General features: G+C 38.7%; 1 protein-coding gene across 2 annotated transcripts in view; it reads left to right on the forward strand.

Annotated features, from left to right (window-relative positions):
- The window catches only part of MDFIC2 (MyoD family inhibitor domain containing 2), a 140,229-nt gene that overhangs the window by 79,955 nt on the left and 41,256 nt on the right, over nt 1-19,018 (forward strand). The window contains exon 2 of one of the 2 annotated variants that reach the window (XM_027776553.1): nt 4,308-4,346. The exons of the other annotated variant lie outside the window; for it this stretch is intronic. Coding sequence (XP_027632354.1) covers nt 4,308-4,346 — 39 coding nt within the window. The remainder of the gene's footprint in view (nt 1-4,307; nt 4,347-19,018) is intronic. 2 annotated transcript variants of the gene reach the window in all.

A 19,018-nucleotide genomic window follows, 5' to 3' on the forward strand; every position in this document is an offset into this window, starting at 1 on the left:
CATTTTTTTTTTAAGTTTTTTGCTCTAGGGCATGTGTGCTCACAGGAAACAGAGAGAGAGAGAAGGCGAGTGAGAAATCACTGCCCAGGAGGAATGGCCACACAGCAATCCAAACACACATACCCCCTTTGTGATTTTCAAGCTGCTGAAAATCAGTCTGGGACTGGAATTGTAGAATTGGCCCTGTAGGGTCAACTGCCTTAATCTCCATGCAACCTGCTGGCCCCAGAGTAAACATTTAATAGTAGAAATATGATATTTATGAACACCAGTACTAATGATTTTTCTAAAATATCCTCACTCCAAGGAACTGATGACTTATTGGTTAATGTGCCACTTGCAATCCCTCATCCAGGTCCAGAAGTCAGTACTGCCCAGTCACCATACAAGCTAAAACCAACACGGCAAATTGGTTACAAGGTGTAAGAAATGGTGGACACAAAAACTGAAGAATATCTTTGACTGTGAAAGGTCAAAATGAGTTAGTAAGCTGTTAACTTGGCTCATTTATCAAATGATGAATCAACTTTTATGAAAAATATTTAGTGTTCCCAAACTGCTTATCAAGGACTCCTCTTCTGTCACCTTACAGGCCTATATTACTGAAAATTTTCAGAACGCCACTTAACATCTTAATTGTTAAGTTAGAGTGACATGCCCTGGAGTATGAAATAAGTCAAACTTCTAGCTTGTTTTGTCTTCTTGTACAGAATAAACTTTTCAGAATGATGGGCTTTTAAAGTGCATCATGTTTAGCCAGATGAAAATAAACCAGATTGGTACTACAGTCAGCAATAGAAAGAGAAACAAATTAAGTACTTATAATTGAAGCTTGAGGAATGAAAGAATTCACACTTTCTTAGAGCTATTATTTCAGACAGTCTGGTGTCAGAATTAAAAGCCAACCAGTGCATCTGTTTATATTGCCAAGGATTTTCACAGTAAGAAGGGCTAGGAAACACATATTTTTTAATTAGGGTCCAAATTCCAAAGAACACCAAAAAATAGTATGTCAAAAATATATGTTCTTGTGATTTTTTATTGTCCAACGTCTAAACAAAGACAAAAAACCACGTTGCTTACTTCTCCTTCACAAACACAAGTGAAGGGATAAAAAGAAAAGAAAAAAAAAAAAAGTAATTCTGTTGCTTTGGCCGCAGACTCCTTTTTTTGTTATCCTGCTTGCTTCTGGCTTAGCTACTGCTTTTTCTTTCCCAGGATGAAATAATATAGGGAAAGCCGATTAAGGAAGGCTTCATTCACACCGAAGGTTCACCAAGACGGCTCAGTTACCAAGCCTGAAATGTTCAATTTCCATGGCTATCTACAGTGACCATTTTACACTTGAAAATACATCTCCTATTTTAAAGAATATATATATTAACTCTTTGCTGATGATGAAAAGGAAATCTTCTTGAAAATACATACTGATATACAGAATACTGCAGTACCCAAATCTATCATTAATCTATTTTTACTTCCCATTAGCAAAATTACAAGTATTTTCGGTAATTTCAAGAGCACTTCTTTGGTTATTGAAAGAAACACACCCATATATAATAAATAGTACTGTTTTGCACACAAAATAAATAGAACTTTTAGTCTCATTTATTTATTCAACACATATTTATTGATGTTTTACTTCTTGTCTGACACTGAGCTTGTTATTGGGGACACTGAGTTGAACAAGATGTCACTGTATCTAATCTCATCATAAGATGGGGTGATCTGATCTCTCACTGGGAGAGCACAGGGCACTGGAGAAACTCCAGAAGAATGCTGGAGATGACTGACTCATGTCTTTTATTTGACCAAGGAGAGGCCTAACGTCTGGAAAAATCGAGCCTCACAATCACAGAGCTCTTTACTCAAAAATAGCAGGATTAGAATTCATGTCTCCAATTTCAAATCTCATGCTCTCTACATTACTAACATACGAGGGGCATCTTCAAAAAGTTCATGGAAATGTGTATTATGAAAAAATTGTGTATGCCTTTAAAAATTTTTTTTGTAACAAAATAAATCTGAATTTTAATTATGATTTTATGAACTTTTTGAAGTTCCTTGTACTTCTCTCTAGAAAATGATCGGTTTAGTTCTTTCCCAAAACAATAATAATCAGACCAGGAACTTTGAGACAGTTGACTAAAGTTGAAAATGTTTACAGTGAAAAGAGAACAGAGTCTATATTCGAGCTAATTGTATGGCATCGTGGATGGCAGAGAGAGAGGGTTGAGAAGTCAGGCCCAGCTGGTTCTTATCTTGTATTTACTATACCTAGTAGTTGGATGATCTTGTGTAAGAATAGAATGCTGACACAGGCAGCAGGGTGCTGCTGTAAGACACTGGTGCCATATGGGAAGGCCACGGGTTCAGATCTTGGTTTGACCTGAAAATGTCAGGTGTACCCACAGGTGTGCCCAAGATCCAGGCTATTTTTAAGAGTTGGGGGGAAGACATTGACATGATAAGATCTTATCGGGAATCCATCCTCCCTTTTTTCCTCCCTCTCTCTCAAGAAATAAACTTTAAAAAAAAAAAAAAAAAAGAATGCGGACCCAGCTGGTGGTACAACAGAAATGCACTGCCCTGTGATGCTAGACCCACATGACAAGCTCCCAGGTTCATGACTCAAGACCTCCCTGTATGTGTGTGTGCCTGTCATCTGGGATGGCTGGGGTGGACTGGGCATGGAGACCCTGTTGCATGCATTCTCGCTTCTCTCTTCCTCTCTCTAAAGAAACGAATAAATAATTTTTTTAAAAGGATAGAACTCCAAAAAAAGTTATATATATATATATACACACACACACACATATATATATTTACTTTTAGATTTTTGCCATAGGGTACATGTGCTCACTGGAGAGAGACAAAGAAAGAGGGAAGTAAGAAATTATCCCCTCAGGGGGTATGGCCATACTGCAATCCCTTCTCTTCCATTCTCTCAGGATTTTGGGCATGCACACACACATTCCTGGAGTGATCCTCAAGCCACCAGATGTAAGTCCTGAGCCACATTCAGCCACAAGGAAATCCAGAGACTTAGTCACCATGCCATTTGGTGGTCCCAATCATTTAATTTTAAAAAATCATTCAAATTAAGATAACAATATCTACATGAGATGGGTAAATTTCATGACATAGTTGAATTGAGTATGTACTCAACATATGTATCAAGTATGTTGAGTACGTACTGAATTCCCATCGCCTCTTCTCACTCTTATAAATTGAATGGAACTGATAAAGACCAGATCAGCAGAAACCATGTCTCAGTTTCTTTATTCCTTACCATTCACTTTAGCAAAAGATTCAGTTTCCAATTTTAAGCCTTTTTTGTAGATCATTTTGGCATACCTTCACAAAATTAAACATTTCTACTCTGCGAATATTTTGGGAGTTAGAAAGCAAAGACTAAACAATTAGGTTTAGAGAATTTAATCAGCATACATCCTCTAAAAAGAGATGGGAAGAAAATAGAGTCATGAAGAAATATTTAAAATTAATCAAACCTTGTATACACTTCTGGCAGTTTCTTTCTATTACAGGTCATAGAAGTACAACAAGTATAGACAAAGAGGGAATTTGTAGACTCACATACCTAGGATGTCCAGGAGTAGATAAGTTTTAGGAACTAAACCCAGAGACCCAAAAAATGAATTCAATCCCTGCCCTTACCTTCTTTTCTTCACTAGCTGACCTCCTTGCTTTGGCTTTAGTCTCAAATAGGCTTTGTTGTTTGTTTTTTTTTTTTTTTGGAGATAGATTATTTTATATTGGGTGTATGCACTCACTGGAGAGTCAGAGAGAGAAAGTAAAAAATCACCCCCAAGATGGGATAGCCATGATGCAATCCCTTTTGCTCCATTCTCCTCTTGGAGGAGATTTCATTTAGGTGTAGTAGGTAGTAGTCATTATTGCTTAATCCTCTTGGGATTTTCAGCACACGCATGCATGCCAGACATGCGTTTTAAGACACCGGGTCTGGGACTTGAACTGTAGTCAACTACGTGGGAATCCAGTGACATAACGATTACCCCATCTGCTGGCCCCAGATAGATTTTTTATACATGACAGTGAAAAATGACTTTTGTGTATCTCAAGCTGATGACTAGGAGGTAGAAAATTCTGACTACCATGTGTCTGTGCTTACAGCATGTGTGGGCAAGCCATTCCCATTCAAACTGTATGGAATTGATTCTCTACTGGAAAGTAGTTATCGTTCATGAAACAAAGTGAAAAGGGATCCAGACATGCAAAAACAATGGATAGATCCACTCAATAATTCTTCTTTTACCTTCTTTTAGGATTATCTAGCTCAATTCTAAATCCTCTTGGAGATCCTGGTAAGTTCACCCTTACACCTTTTTTTTCTTTTTATTGCCAAAGAGCATGTGCATTTAGGATTCAGACTGCATGGTCATCCACGTGGGATTCAGCTCCCTCAACTACTAAGCTATAGGCCAGTCCCATCCTCCTTTCTTTGTGGTAGCCTCCTATATTGACTGAGGGGCACTTTGGTACACTATGGTTAAGGGAAGAACTCCACCTTTGCTCATGTCTACAATATGGCTGCAGTAGCACCAGCATACAAATCATCACACATGCACATTATTCAAAGCATGCTGAAGTATGTTTTTAGCATGGACGTGCTTATAACCTATATGTGTATATAAGAAAGATTATAGAAGGTTAAAAAGAATTTAATCACTTGTGCCATAAATGTATGAATTTAGAGTCGACAATATGTTGGACAGTAGGTTTAGTTCTGCAAGTGAGAAATTCTCAGTTTCTATCCTCAGAGGATTGGGGAGGGAGAATAAGATGTAGAAGATTGGTTTTAGTATAGTGTAGAGGACCACATATAAGGTACCATTTGAGCTGGATTTTGTAGGATAAGCAGAAGTTTTATTATAAGAAATAGATGGGGACCAGCAGTTAGCGTAATGGCTATGTCGCTGGACTCCCACATAGTCGATCATGGTTCGAGTCCCAGACCTGGTGGCTTAAACTCACGCTGGGCGCGTGTGTGTGCGTGCCCAAGATCCCGAGAGGAGAATGGAGGAGAAGGGATTGCGGCATGGCCATCCCCCCTGGGGGGTGATTTCTCGCTTTCTGTCTCTCTGTCTCTCTCTCTCTGTCTGGCGAGCGCACGGACCCTATAGCAAAAACCTCTCAAAAAAAAAAAGAAGAAGAAGAAATAGAGAAAGATAGGATGCACAAAAAGGCCAAGACAGAAAAGTTTGAAATGTGCTTTTCTTATTTAGTTAGAAGACTGCACTTATCAAACAGATGGGAAATAAACATAGCAAGGTAGCTTTTTAGTATACAGCAGTAAAGGTTTGTCTGAATAGATTATGGTACATCCGACCCAAGGAATACTATTCAGTAGTTCTAGAGGAAGAGGAAGATGTAAATGATCAACCCTCCAAAATATACTAATGAGGGAAAAGTCTGGTTTCACATTAACAAGGACAGATAGAGCATGGCCCCATTTCCATTAAGGGAAAGTCAAAATGTATTTGTTCTGAATGTATGAAAAAGGTCTACAAAGGCTTTATCCCAAATCGATAACAAGATTCAAACAAACGTACTGAATAAAAAACAGTGCGAGTGGGGCAAGCAGCAATGATGAAGTGAGATTGTGCCTTTCCTTTTATACTTTCTGTATTGCTTAAGCTATTATTTTTTATAATTAAAATGCATATACATGTTGCTTGCTTAATGAGGAAATGTTTTACATAAAGATTTTTTATTAAAGTAGAGTTAAATGTCTCTCTCTCTCTGTCTGGCGAGCGCACGGACCCTATAGCAAAAACCTCTCAAAAAAAAAAAGAAGAAGAAGAAATAGAGAAAGGATAGGATGCACAAAAAGGCCAAGACAGAAAAGTTTGAAATGTGCTTTTCTTATTTAGTTAGAAGACTGCACTTATCAAACAGATGGGAAATAAACATAGCAAGGTAGCTTTTTAGTATACAGCAGTAAAGGTTTGTCTGAATAGATTATGGTACATCCGACCCAAGGAATACTATTCAGTAGTTCTAGAGGAAGAGGAAGATGTAAATGATCAACCCTCCAAAATATACTAATGAGGGAAAAGTCTGGTTTCACATTAACAAGGACAGATAGAGCATGGCCCCATTTCCATTAAGGGAAAGTCAAAATGTATTTGTTCTGAATGTATGAAAAAGGTCTACAAAGGCTTTATCCCAAATCGATAACAAGATTCAAACAAACGTACTGAATAAAAAACAGTGCGAGTGGGGCAAGCAGCAATGATGAAGTGAGATTGTGCCTTTCCTTTTATACTTTCTGTATTGCTTAAGCTATTATTTTTTATAATTAAAATGCATATACATGTTGCTTGCTTAATGAGGAAATGTTTTACATAAAGATTTTTTATTAAAGTAGAGTTAAATTACTGGTAGGATAAGGGGTGTGGATTTTCAAATATTATCAGTGTGGCTGGTAGCTACCACATTAAGCTACACATTAGGAATAAAAATATTTGGAAGTGGGATTATCATAAATCCAATAAACAAATAGGCAACAAGAACTATTTGGAGGCTATTCCAAATACATAAGCAAAATAAACAAATAGGTAATAAGAGAACATATGAAACAATAATAAGGCTTAAGAGAAGAAAATAGCTCTTTTTCCAGGATAGGGAGTTTAAGGTTATTAATGTAATATCTTTGGAGATGTTCTTTTCAGAAGTGTCTAAAGACAACAGATGTGGATGTGGAAATCACAGAGGCGTAGTCTGATTTCATCTAGGTTTAGTAGTCATCCACATGAAAGAAATGAAGAATAAATGGAGTCAAAAGATCATTAAGGAAAAAATGAGTTAAGAAAGGAAGAATCAAGAGAGCTGAATTCAAGGCTTCATCCATTTAGAGGAGCAGAACAAGCCATTCACCCATAGCTTTGCCACTAATACGTTGCAAACACCCTGTGCAAAATACTGTGTAGGTTTTGAGGACAGAATCACAACGGTGAAAAAAAAAATCGTATGGTGTCTGCCCCTAGGGAGCTAGCATCCACTGGAATACCCACTAACACTTACTGAGTATTTATTGTCTTTGCAATAGAATTTAAGTAGCATATCACCCTCTACAACATTATTATGCTCTCCCTTCTACAGATAAAGAAATGAAGGCTCTATAATAATTCAATATATATTTCAAAATAATCAGAAAAGCAGATAAATGTGTCTAACACAAAGTACTGATAAATGTTAGAGGTGGTAGGTATGTTTATTTTCCTGATTTGATCATAAAACACAGTCTAACGTGCTTTGAAAAACCACACAGCACTCCACAAAGATATATACCTGTTATATTCAAATTAGAAATTAAAATAAAAGTTATTATTAAAAATAGAGAGAAAAATTAGGCTCAGTAAAGTGAGATGATTCGTCCTAAATCATAAGATGATAAAGTGTCAAGGACTTGATGTTGAGTGCCCAATTAGTCTGCCACCACACCCTCACAGATCACGAACATGGCTCCTGAAAAGTGGCCAGCAAAGGAGTCATAGAGGAATATCTGGAATGGAGAAAAACCAGGATTCTACATTAAAAAAGCTAAGAACAAACGCATGGTCTTGATTAGCCATGAGCCAAGGAAGATGGGAACTGCTTACATATTATTCATTTGGTGATTAGAGTCATGAATTCATGCATTTATTCAGCAAATATTAAGCACCTATCATGTATTATTGCATGAGCTTTGAAAGATCAGTTTCAGTTGCATGGGGCGAAAGCCCATGGTCGAGGATAAGAAATGAGTGGGAATAAAACAGTATATATTAAGGAGTCCTCTGAGAAATCAGATGATGGAAAAATTAATACAAGAAGTGTTTTTTAAGGTTCTGTACACTTCTAAGCACATATCAAGAGGGAGGAATAATTGGTAGAGTGAGACAAACATACAAGGAAACAGGATGATGGTTGAAAAAGACATATCTTGTGGGTGGTCAAAGAGATAGGAATGTAAACCTCTATGCAAAGGTACACCAGGAAAATGTGGAGGACCCTCTGACAGGATGGAAGAAAATATAGAGGAACAAAGAAAGTTTGCAGTTAAGTCAATTCAGTCAAATGAAACCATACCAATAAAACTCCTTTGGGACAGTAGTTTTCAGTCTTGGCTATGAATTAAAATAATCTTTGCAGAGGTTACAAACAATGATATAGATTACACTCTGGATCAGATAAATCAGAAAACCTTGATGTTTCTTCAGGCTGGGGATGTCCCAGGCAGCCTTCTCAAAGAAACTGGCAAGATTTGATCAGATGGGGAGAAGGAAAGGCATTCCACATGGTAACCACTTGAGCAACGTCTGAAGAATTAGAAGCCAATAAAGAACTGTATTTGCCTAAATCAAAGGAAGCAAGGAAGAAGTTAGGGAAAAAATAAGAAAGTTGTTCTGTAGTAGATTATAAAGGATCCTGATGAGTTTACAAAGCGCTGCAAAGTGAAGTCTTCAAAAAGTTCACAGAAAATGTGTATAGTGAAAACATGATGCAGGAATTTCAAAATCTTTTGCACCAAAATAAACTTAGCTTTTACTCCCATTTTCCACAAATTTTTCAAAGTCCCCTTATTTGTGCATCCTATTACCTATGACTACAAATTCTGCTAAGACCTGGATTTTATCAGTAGTGTTTGCTTTTGTATTTCTAGTCCTCATCAGATTCCTTGGCACCCAGGAGATAGTCAATAAACATTAGTTGAATGAATAGCTTAAAAATGGACGAAAGTATAATTCGGGTGTGCACCCAGTCCTCTTATTTAGAGGATTTAGAATACTTGAGAATAATAGAATTGTCTAATATCCAGTCCCAAGTCACTCACTGCAAATACTTTTCCACATCCCACTCAGATATTATTCGATCTTTGGTTGGATTCATAGGATATAACTTCAGTTTCTTTATTCCTAATCCTACTAACACTAGTCCATGTGTTTATCAGAGTTTTATTAAAATTTGTAAAAAATGAAGAAACAATGGGGACACACACCCCTTACGTGACTTCCAGGTTTTTACCCAAGAGCAATGTCTACACAAAGACTTGCACACAAATTTTCACCGCAGGTTTTATCTGTACCAGGCAACAACGGAAAATACAGAAGTTCAACAGATGAATGAGTAAATTAAGGTGTACTCATACAATTGAATATTAGTCAAGATAAAAAAGAGGATTTTTTTTATAAGCAACAAGCTGAATGAATCTTAAAATAATTATGCTGTGTGAAAACTTCACCAAAAAAAAAAAAATACAGACTGAGTGATTTATTTGGTTTGTATGAAATTCTAGAAGGTGAATCCATATGTAGTAAGAGAAAGCAGGGCAGAGCATGCCTAGAGAAGGAAATAGGAAGATGGATGGCTCATGAAGGGATACATGAATTTTGGAGATATAATAAAAGTGGTTTTTTTTGTCTTGATTGCTGTGGTGTCAACATGGGGCATACGTATGTCAAAAGCCATCAAAGTGTACACTTTAAATACTTGTCAGTTATTGTATATAACATATTGGGTTGTCAGAAAAGTCATGACGTAGTATTTTTTTTTAATGTTTTTCTATGCATAAATGTGTCATGACTTCAACGACCTAGTCTCTTAAGTTTCAACATGGCCCAGCCCCAGTGGCTCAAGCAGAGTTATTCTAAACTGCAACACTGAAAACCATATGGCTAACCAAGGGTTCAGACAAAAATTGACAAAAAACATGACACCCAAGGTTCCCAACTATCAATAGCTGGAGACCTGGGGAAAGAGGATCACAGCATGATGAAACCCTCTGGAGTGTTTCTCTCTTTCACACATGCCTGCACTCTCTCCCATTAAAGAAATAAAAAAAAAAAAGATCCTTTAAAAAATAGTTTAAGCACAATGGGAAGGGAGACCTTATCATCAAAGCACCAGCTAACAAGTGATTCAAAATGATGTATTACGTATTTATTTGTTACCTGTGTCACTTGGCTGTTCCCACTGGCCGTTATTCCATGCCGAGTTCTTGCCTCTTGCCATCTTATCCCATTCCTGTTTCCCCCAAGTTTTGTCACTGCTACCCACCCAGTGGCCCTGGTAAATTTCAGTGGAGCCAGGACTCTTTCCTACACCACTGTTTTTGTATGGCGGTTTACATTCAGTTACCTAACTCTCCCCCAGAATTGTTTTGGCAACTGAAGAACAGATATTAACCCCTTCATTTTAGGTCTCCAACTCAATTCTGATTTTAAACAATACTTTTGTTTCTTCCCTCTGTACAAAGAAATGAATCATCCTGTGAAGACACATGGAAAATCTCCAACCCTATAGTAATATTACCAGGGGTCTTCGAAAAGTTCTTGAATATTGTGTATTATGAAAAAAACTGTGCATGGATTTCAATTTTTTTCTGTACCAAATGCATTCGCACTTTAACTCCATTTTCCCACAAATCTTTTAATGTCCCATCAGTGAGGCCTTCATGATGACAGTCACCAAAACAAGTGTTTACATGATGGTTGTGAATAATTCTAACCTTTCTTGCTGGGGAGTCTCCAAATATGTCTGAGAGCATCGCGACAGTGTCCAGTGATATGAGTGGTGGTGTAGACAGAGTGGGTATGCCACACACATGCACTAATCATGAGGATAAAGGGTAAAGATGAGACACTCTGAGATTTCATACCTTATAATAATAGTAGTAATAATAGCTACTTTGTATGTCCAAAGCCATTTAAAAGCATTGACATTTCACATGGTGCACATCTTCACCGAGCAGATCAATATTTATTCTTCCAAGTGTGTCACGTACACAGTTGGGGCACCAGGAGGTGAGAACGTCACCCTACCAGTGTCACAGAGTCAGCCTCGGAACTTGGAAATCACATCTCCCAGTTCATTATGTCAGCATAATAGAGTGACCCTTGTCAGTGGAACATAGTCATTAATGGTTAGCGCTGAGAAGGGCGGGAAGAACCGGCAGTAATGCTCTGGGGCTGACTACACTAAATAGCCATCGAGAAAACATGACTGTTATTTGGTGTCAACATCAGCCCTGGAAGGGAAAAGGACACACACACCCACACGCGAATACATTGCAGCAGGCCTGCTTAGTCTCTCTAGAGAAGAGTTTACTTTTCTGAATCTTGGTCCAAATCATTTCACTGTCACTAATTTGTAGAGATGAAGGAGAGTAAGGGACGTTCTTTTGTCCCTTTTCTTCTTGCTCTCCTTAGTGTGTTTCACTGATTAAGCAAATCAACCTTAATTAGTAACTAACCAGGAAAGGACTCTGCAAGCTTCAGTTCAACAGCAAGAAAACTACCCCAGCCAGTGCTCCCAGCCCATTAAGAGGTAATCACCCAGCACAACTAACGAGTCACTCAGACCAGACTTTTGGAATTTGGCTCTTTTGTTCTGTCAGTTTGAAGGGTATGGAGGCACGTGTGATGCAATTTAGAAGGGAGCTCTTTCAGAGCTTTCACTCAGGAAGGCATCGGGCGCTCTGGGGGTAGAGCTTAGCTCAGAAAAAGAGGAAGAACGCAAGTTTGCGCTGACAGCTTGATCCCAGAGAGAGATGGCTGGCTGCGTGTCTAGCAGGTCCTCTGGGTGTGGATGAGGCAAGGGCAGGAGCCTGCGTCTTCGGGAACAGGCACCGACAATGTTAAAGGAACAATTACCTGCCGTGTGCACTGCTTGCTGTTTGGGACTGCTGCTTCCTGCAATAAATGCTCTCTCACTTGCCAATTGAAGCCTGTCAGGCAATAATATTTTTCATGCACGATACACATACTAAAATGCCCTTGTGCGTCTTTAATACATTTCCAGTCGATAACAATAGGGATGTGTTGTCGGAAAAGGTAGGAAAGTATCTGCTACAAATGTGGAGCAATGGTAGATACAGTGTGCACCAGGGCTGTGGGGCTTCATGCTGCCGGTCCACCTGAACAGGGGCATGTAGAAATGGGATCAGGCTGTGGTCTTTCAACTCAAATTGAAGTCTACCCTTTCAATAAAGAGGTGTGTTTGCTTTGACCAAGTCTCTGGTGGAGATGAAGATGATAATATGGCAAAGGTAGAGTGAGCGTACAACATCCTCATATTTAATACATATTTGACCTGTGGTCTTACTATAGAATTTTCCCCTTGAAACTCCAGGACTATGAAGGAAAGAGATAAATTGTCCCATAGACAAAGTACCCCTTACAAAACATATATACAGGGGCCAGCAGAAGGTGTGATGGTTAAGGCTCTGGACCCTCCCACATGGCCAATCACTGTTCAAGTCCCAGACTCAGTGCCTTGCTTTCTCACTTTCCCCCTCTCTCTCTGTGTCTCTTTCTCCAGCCAAATTAAAATAAATGAATGAATAAATAAAATTAAATATTAATTTTAAAAGGTATACACATAGACACCATACTTGACTATTCAATTACAGCTTTCTGTTACCGTAGCACAAACTTTCATTATTAAGTGAAACCAGATATTAAATACTAAACAACAAGCAGATAACTTCTGCCAGCCAATTACAAGAGAGATTTGTTACTAAAATAACCATTTGGCTAGGGTTAAAAAAGCATGTGTGGGGGGACCAGCAGTTAGCGTAATGGCTATGTCGCTGGACTCCCATATAGTCGACCGCGGTTCGAGTCCCGGACCCGGTGGCTTAAACTCACGCGGGGCGCGTGTGCGTACATGCCCAAGATCCCAAGAGGAGAATGGAGGAGAAGGGATTGCGGCGTGGCCATCCCCCCTGGGGGGTGATTTCCTGCTTTCTATCTTTCTGTCTCTCTCTGTCTGTCTGGCGAGCGCACGCGCCCTATAGCAAAAACCTCTCAAAAAAAAAAAAGCATGTGTGGGGACTGGCAGGTAGCATAGTGATTAAGGTGCTGGACTCTCACATGGTCAACCACAGTTTAAGTCATGGACCTAGCAGCTTGCTTTATCATTTTTCCTCTCTCTCGCTCTTTCTCTCTCTGGTTAAATTTTTTAAAAATAATTTTTGAAAAATCTTTTAAAAAGGCATGTGTGTATATATTATTTACCTATTATTTTCTTTATAATAATAATGGCTTGCCAGAGGTTTCAAGAACCAAGTAATAGGTCTGATGGTCCAGAATAAGGGTTCGACACCAGCACAAAAATAAATACAGATTTTTATGTAAGAACATACTGGGATAAGAATTTCTATTTCTATGCGAAGAGAGAATCTCCTATGTTAGTCTACAAAATGAAGAAAACTGAATTAGGTATCATTAAACTATATTTACCTTCTTGAAAAGAATAATATATTAGTTGTCCAAAATATATGATGAGAATTCCAAAACTTAATTAATAAGCACATAATTGCTTATTATGAAAAAACTATGCATGGATTCAATTTTTTATATCAAAATAAAATATATTCTAATTTTACACTAATTTTTGAAGTCCCTTTGTGTTATGGTATCTGCCAATGAGAAACAATACACTATTATCTGGACAGCTCTTCCAAATGCATAGATTCAAATACTGGGTTTGGGCCAGGAGTTGGCATGAAAGTTCAGGCAAATGGATCCCACAAGGCTGATTGAACAGTTTGAGTCCTAAACCCAACAGCTTGAAAAACACTCTGGACATGAGCATGCCCAAAATCCTGAAAGGAGAATAAAGAAGGGATAGTAGCATTGCCATCTCCCCGGGGGGGGAGAGGGGATGATTTCTCTCTCTCTCCAATGAGCTCATGTGCCCTACAGTGAACTTAAAAACAAACAAACAGGGGACCAGCAGTTAGCGTAATGGCTATGTCACTTGACTCCCATGTAGTCGACCGCGGCTCGCGTCCCAGACCTGGTGGCTTAAAACTCACGCCAGGCGCGTGTGCGTGCGTGCCCAAGATCCCGAGAGGAGAATGGAGGAGAAGAGATTGCGCCATGGCCACCCCCCTGGGGAGTGATTTCTTGTTTTTTGTCTCTCTGTCTCTCTCTGTGTGGCAAGCACACGCACCCTCATAACAAAAACCTCGCAAAAAAACAAACAAACAAACAAAACCACTTGGGTTTCCCTATTTTGTTTCTTTTTTTTCCTTTTCTTTTTTTTTTCTTTTTTGTCATAGAGCACATGTGCTTGCTAGAGAGACACAAAGAGAGGCAGAGAGAGAGAAAGTGAGAAATCACCCCTCACAAGGAATGGTCATGGCAGGATCATCCCTTGCCCTCCAATCTCCTATTGGGACTTTGGCCATGCACACAGAACCATTGTGATTTTCAATCCACTGGGTCTAGGACTCAGACTGGGCTTGGCCATGTGCGAGTCTAGCACCTTAACCACTGCACCATCTGCGGGCCTCTTCATTACTTTTAATTCCATAATCATTATTTTTTTCAATTTTTAAAACTTTTTTTTTTCATTTATTTCTTCCAAGACAGAAAGAGAGCAAAAGAGACAGAGACAGCAAAAGAGACAGAGACAGCAGGCACAAAGAGAATGAGGGAAAGAAAGAGATTGGCATCCTCATCAGGGTCCTCCCACTACAATCCACCTCCAGTCTCAGCTGGCCTAGATCATGTGCACGAGTACACGTACCTGGCTTACTCAAAGAGGTCTAGGACAGGACCCCAAGTCCCTCCCATATGGGCCCAGTTGCACTACTGGTGCTTCTAGCCTTAATTCTATAATCTTAGATAAATGTCTCCAACTTTCTGAACTCTCTCCAATTATAATAGTGATGACAGTAATAGTATCTACCACATAACATTTTTTTCTAGAATAAAATTCAATATATTTGTACAAATCTTAGAACTCAATAAATATTATTCTATAATAAATATTGAAACACATTTCTTGATTAATTCACATATGACTTATATTTCAAATTAACATTATTAGTCAAATTGATCTGCGGTAGCTGCTGTAAATAACAACCCTTAAATCTCAGTGGCCTAATTTAATAAAGGTGAGTTCTTGATCACTGAAAGCTCAATGCACATTTTCCTGTGTTGCTTTCTACCATGTGGTGACTCAGAGATCTAGGCTTTTTCCATGTTGTGGTTCTGCCACCCACAGATGGCTCCTCAGAGTTTTCTACCATATTCTATGCTGGCCAGTAAGTAGAGAAAAAAAAAATGTGGAGAATCACATGGCATATTTTAGGAGTCAAACATGGAAAGGAGGCACATCATTTCTGTCCATAAACCTTGGCCAGAACTATTTGTATGGCCTTATCTAGATGCAGTGAGGCCAGAAAATGTCATTTAACTATGTCCCCTAAAAAAGAAAGTATATTTGGCTTGGTATGCATCTAGCCTGTCTTTGTTACTAACATAAATCTCTATGAGCTAAGATGGTATAATTAAGAGTATCTTCTTTAGCCATATTTGAAGCAGTGGATATACCATTATGTTCAAATAAGGAGCTTTTTGAATATACGAAGTTCCTAATATATGCCCTGATTCTCTTGGCAACTAAATTCCTTTACACACTCACTTTCCTTGCTATCTCTGGGTTTTTCTCCTACTTCATTCCTCCTCAGACTTCTTTCCTACTCTTACATTCACACCAGGATGCTGATAAATAAATAAGTAACTTTCATAAGAAGTTTTATGTTTTCTACAAAAGAGAAGGTACATCTTTCTTTTTGTTTTAAATAATCACTTATTAATTTATCATTATTATTATTTTTTTAATTTGCTACAGAGCACATACACTCATTAAAGAGAGACAGAGAGAGAAAGTGAGAAAGAAAGCTGCCAGGTCTGGGACTCTGGCCATGTGGGAGTCCAGCACCCCAACCACCATGCCACCTGCTCGTCCCAGAGAAAGTACATTTTTCTTACTCTCCCTCAAGTTTCAGCTGTTGGCTCATTTTCTCTCAGCAAACGTCTAATTATGGAGGCTAAACTGAGAGACCTGCATTGGGATCCCCGTTAATCCCTGTCACAGCATTTATTACACGGTATTCTGCGTCTCTCCATTGGACTCTGCTAGAAGACTAGAGGGTCCATGAAATCTGACTTAAGTTTTATCTGAGTTTCTCCTCACGGAGAACAGTGTCTGCCACATCATAGACATTTACTAGAGAATTTAAGGAATTTTCTGGTGGGGCACATCTATACATCGTAGCAGGGAAAGAAAACCAGAATGTAAATGAAACTTGAGTGTTGTCAGTCAAAAAACAAATGATCCATGATATAAATTAATGTGAGAACAATACATTTTCCTTTATCATGGTATAAAACTCCTGAGGTTTTTATCTGTTAGATTTGCTTTCAGCAACTGGCACTATAATGTTAAAAAAAAAAAATAGTAAAACTTATGTGCTTTACTAAATTCCTGTAAATCGATTTTAGAAACATTTTCCTTTCATTTACTTAATCTAGAAAGCAGAAAAAAAGACATATACTTAGAATAAAAATACCAGGGTTAAAAAAACATCAATCTCAGAATCTCTACCAGGGAAATAGTATTGTTATCATTGTTGTTGTTGTTGTGGTTGTTGTTATCATTACTTTGGCAGTCTAACATCAGTTGAAACAAAATCTGGGGGCCAGCAGGTGGCGTGGAGGTTAAGGCAGCTGGATCTCACATGGGCCGACTGTGTGGTTCGAGTCCCAGACCTAGCAGCTGGGAAAACACACTGGGCACATGTGCATATATACCCAAAATCTCAAGAAGAGACTAGGAGAGAATAGATTGTAGTGTGGCCTTCCCTCATGGGGGTGATTTCTCACTTTTCCTTTCTCTCTGTCTCTCTCTCTGGTGAGTGCATATACCTTGTAGGATTTTTTTTTCTTAGAGTCAGGAAAGGATACTTATGCTGCAAATAGGCTATTTTTCAAGTTAAACTTTGATTTATACAAAATTTTTTATGCCAGGATTCCATTCACAGTAAAACATAAAAACAATATTGTAATATTTTATATCTTATTGCACATATTTACCTCTAAAATGCCGTTTATTCATATCAAAACTCCTAAAAAAATAACGATTACTATTAGCACCTTCTTCAGTTTTTAATATTTAAATATTTAGAACACATTATTCTAATAATAGTGATAACCTATTCAATCTGATATCATTACTTTCTCCTTTGCATATTATTTATTCTGCCTACTGTATTATCATAACATTACTATATTATTAATATTACTCATGCCTACTATAAGGAGTTATTTATTAATTACCTTACCTATTAAGTTTACTTTAACAGAAGCAGTGCACCATAATAGTTAAAAAAAATTTCTTTTCTGGTGACACTTTTTGGATTCAAATCATACCTCTATCTCTCTCTGCAATCATAATTCATAAATTATACTATCTTTTTGTGTCTTTGCCTCCTCCTTTGTAAAATGTGGACAGTGACAGTGCTTAACCCGTACAGTTACTGTCAGGATTATAGAAGTTTTACAGTGAAAGCTTTAGAATCCTGTCTGCCATATCAAAGGCCTCTAGAAATATTTAGCTATTATTATTACCTTTTAGAAGTAAAAGCCATGTTCCACATTTCCACTTCCTTATTTCCATTTCCTTCATTCCATCCCCCCACTCTGTCTTCTAGCCTTGCCTCTATTGGAATTGTTCTAACAGAGATCACCAATGATCTCCACATTTCCAAAGTCAATAGTTTTTTACTATCCCAAAGAATCCTCACCTTCTTTGCATCATTTGGCTCTCCTGCTTGTCTGCTTTGTTTGTTTGCTTGCCAGGAGGCACACGCACTAGCCAGAGAGAAGGAGTACTGCCAATGGGGCATGGTCATGCCACAATCTTTTTCCTCTTTTTCTCCCACCCATCAGGATTTGAGGAATGTACCCACGCGTGGCATGTTTTTCAAGCTGCTAAGACCTGAACTTGAACCACAATCACCCATAAAGGATCCAGCTCCCTATGCACAGAGCTTAATCACTGGGTCACCTGGCCATCCCTCTTTGGTATTGGTTTATTTATTTATTCTAAAGATGAAAGAGACAGACAGACAGTGGAAATACAGCGCCCCTGTGACCAGCAGTTAGCATAATGGTTATGCTGTTGGACTCTCATGTAGTCGATCGTGGTTCGAGTCCCGGACCCAGTGGCTTAAACTCACGCCGAGCGCATGTGCGTGCATGCCCGAGATCCCAAGAGGAGAATGGAGGAGAGGGGATTGCAGCATGGCCATCTCCCCTAGGGGGTGATTTCTCGCTTTCTGTCTCTCTGTCTCTCTCTCTGTCTGTCTGGCGAGCACACGTGCCCTATTGCAAAAAATATATATAAAATAAAATAAAAAATAAAATAAAGTAAAAACGAAAAAACACAGCGCCCCTGACAGGGTCTTAAGGTCATGATCCACCCCCAACCTCCCCAACCTGTCAGCCAGGATCATAGGTACCAGACTGCCCAGAGTACTCAGGGAGTTCTCTGGATGCCAATCAACAACCTTCCCATGTGGGCCTGCCCCATGGTCCTGTTTTGCTTTGTTTTGTTTTTTTCCTTAAGAGAGATTTTTGCTATAGGGTGCATGTGCTTGCCCGACAGACAGAGAGAGACATAGAGACAGAAAGTGAGAAATCATCCCCCAGGGGGATGGTCATGCTGCAATCCTTTCTCCTCCATTCTCCTCTCAGGATCTTGGGCACGCACACTCACATGACCCGCATGAGCATAAGCCACCATGCCTGGGACTTAAACCATAGTCAACTACATGAGAGTCTAGCGACAAACATTATGACATCTGGTTTCCCTCCTGCAACACTTGGTCCTTTTAATAACATCTTTTTTCTTGAAATGTTCTCATCTTCTGGGCAAGGAAAGGAGGAATGAAAAAATTAAACATACAAGGAAACAAAAAAACCAGAAACTGGTATCCCAGTAGCCTAGGAAAGAAAACAGTGTAAGGAGAAGGCTGTAACTTGATTTACAGGTTAATTTTAAGAATGGTCAAATAAAAGTGACAAGAATCCAGTCTACTTCCTCTTTAACTCATCTTCCATCATGGCATTTCTAAGAATGTGTGTGTGTGTGTGTGTGTGTGTGTGTGTGTGTGTGTAGAGAGAGAGAGAGAGAG

The sequence above is a fragment of the Tupaia chinensis genome, unplaced genomic scaffold (genome assembly GCF_000334495.1).
Source record: "Tupaia chinensis unplaced genomic scaffold, TupChi_1.0 Scaffold000682_1, whole genome shotgun sequence".
In the NCBI taxonomy this organism is placed as follows: Eukaryota; Metazoa; Chordata; class Mammalia; order Scandentia; family Tupaiidae; genus Tupaia; species Tupaia belangeri.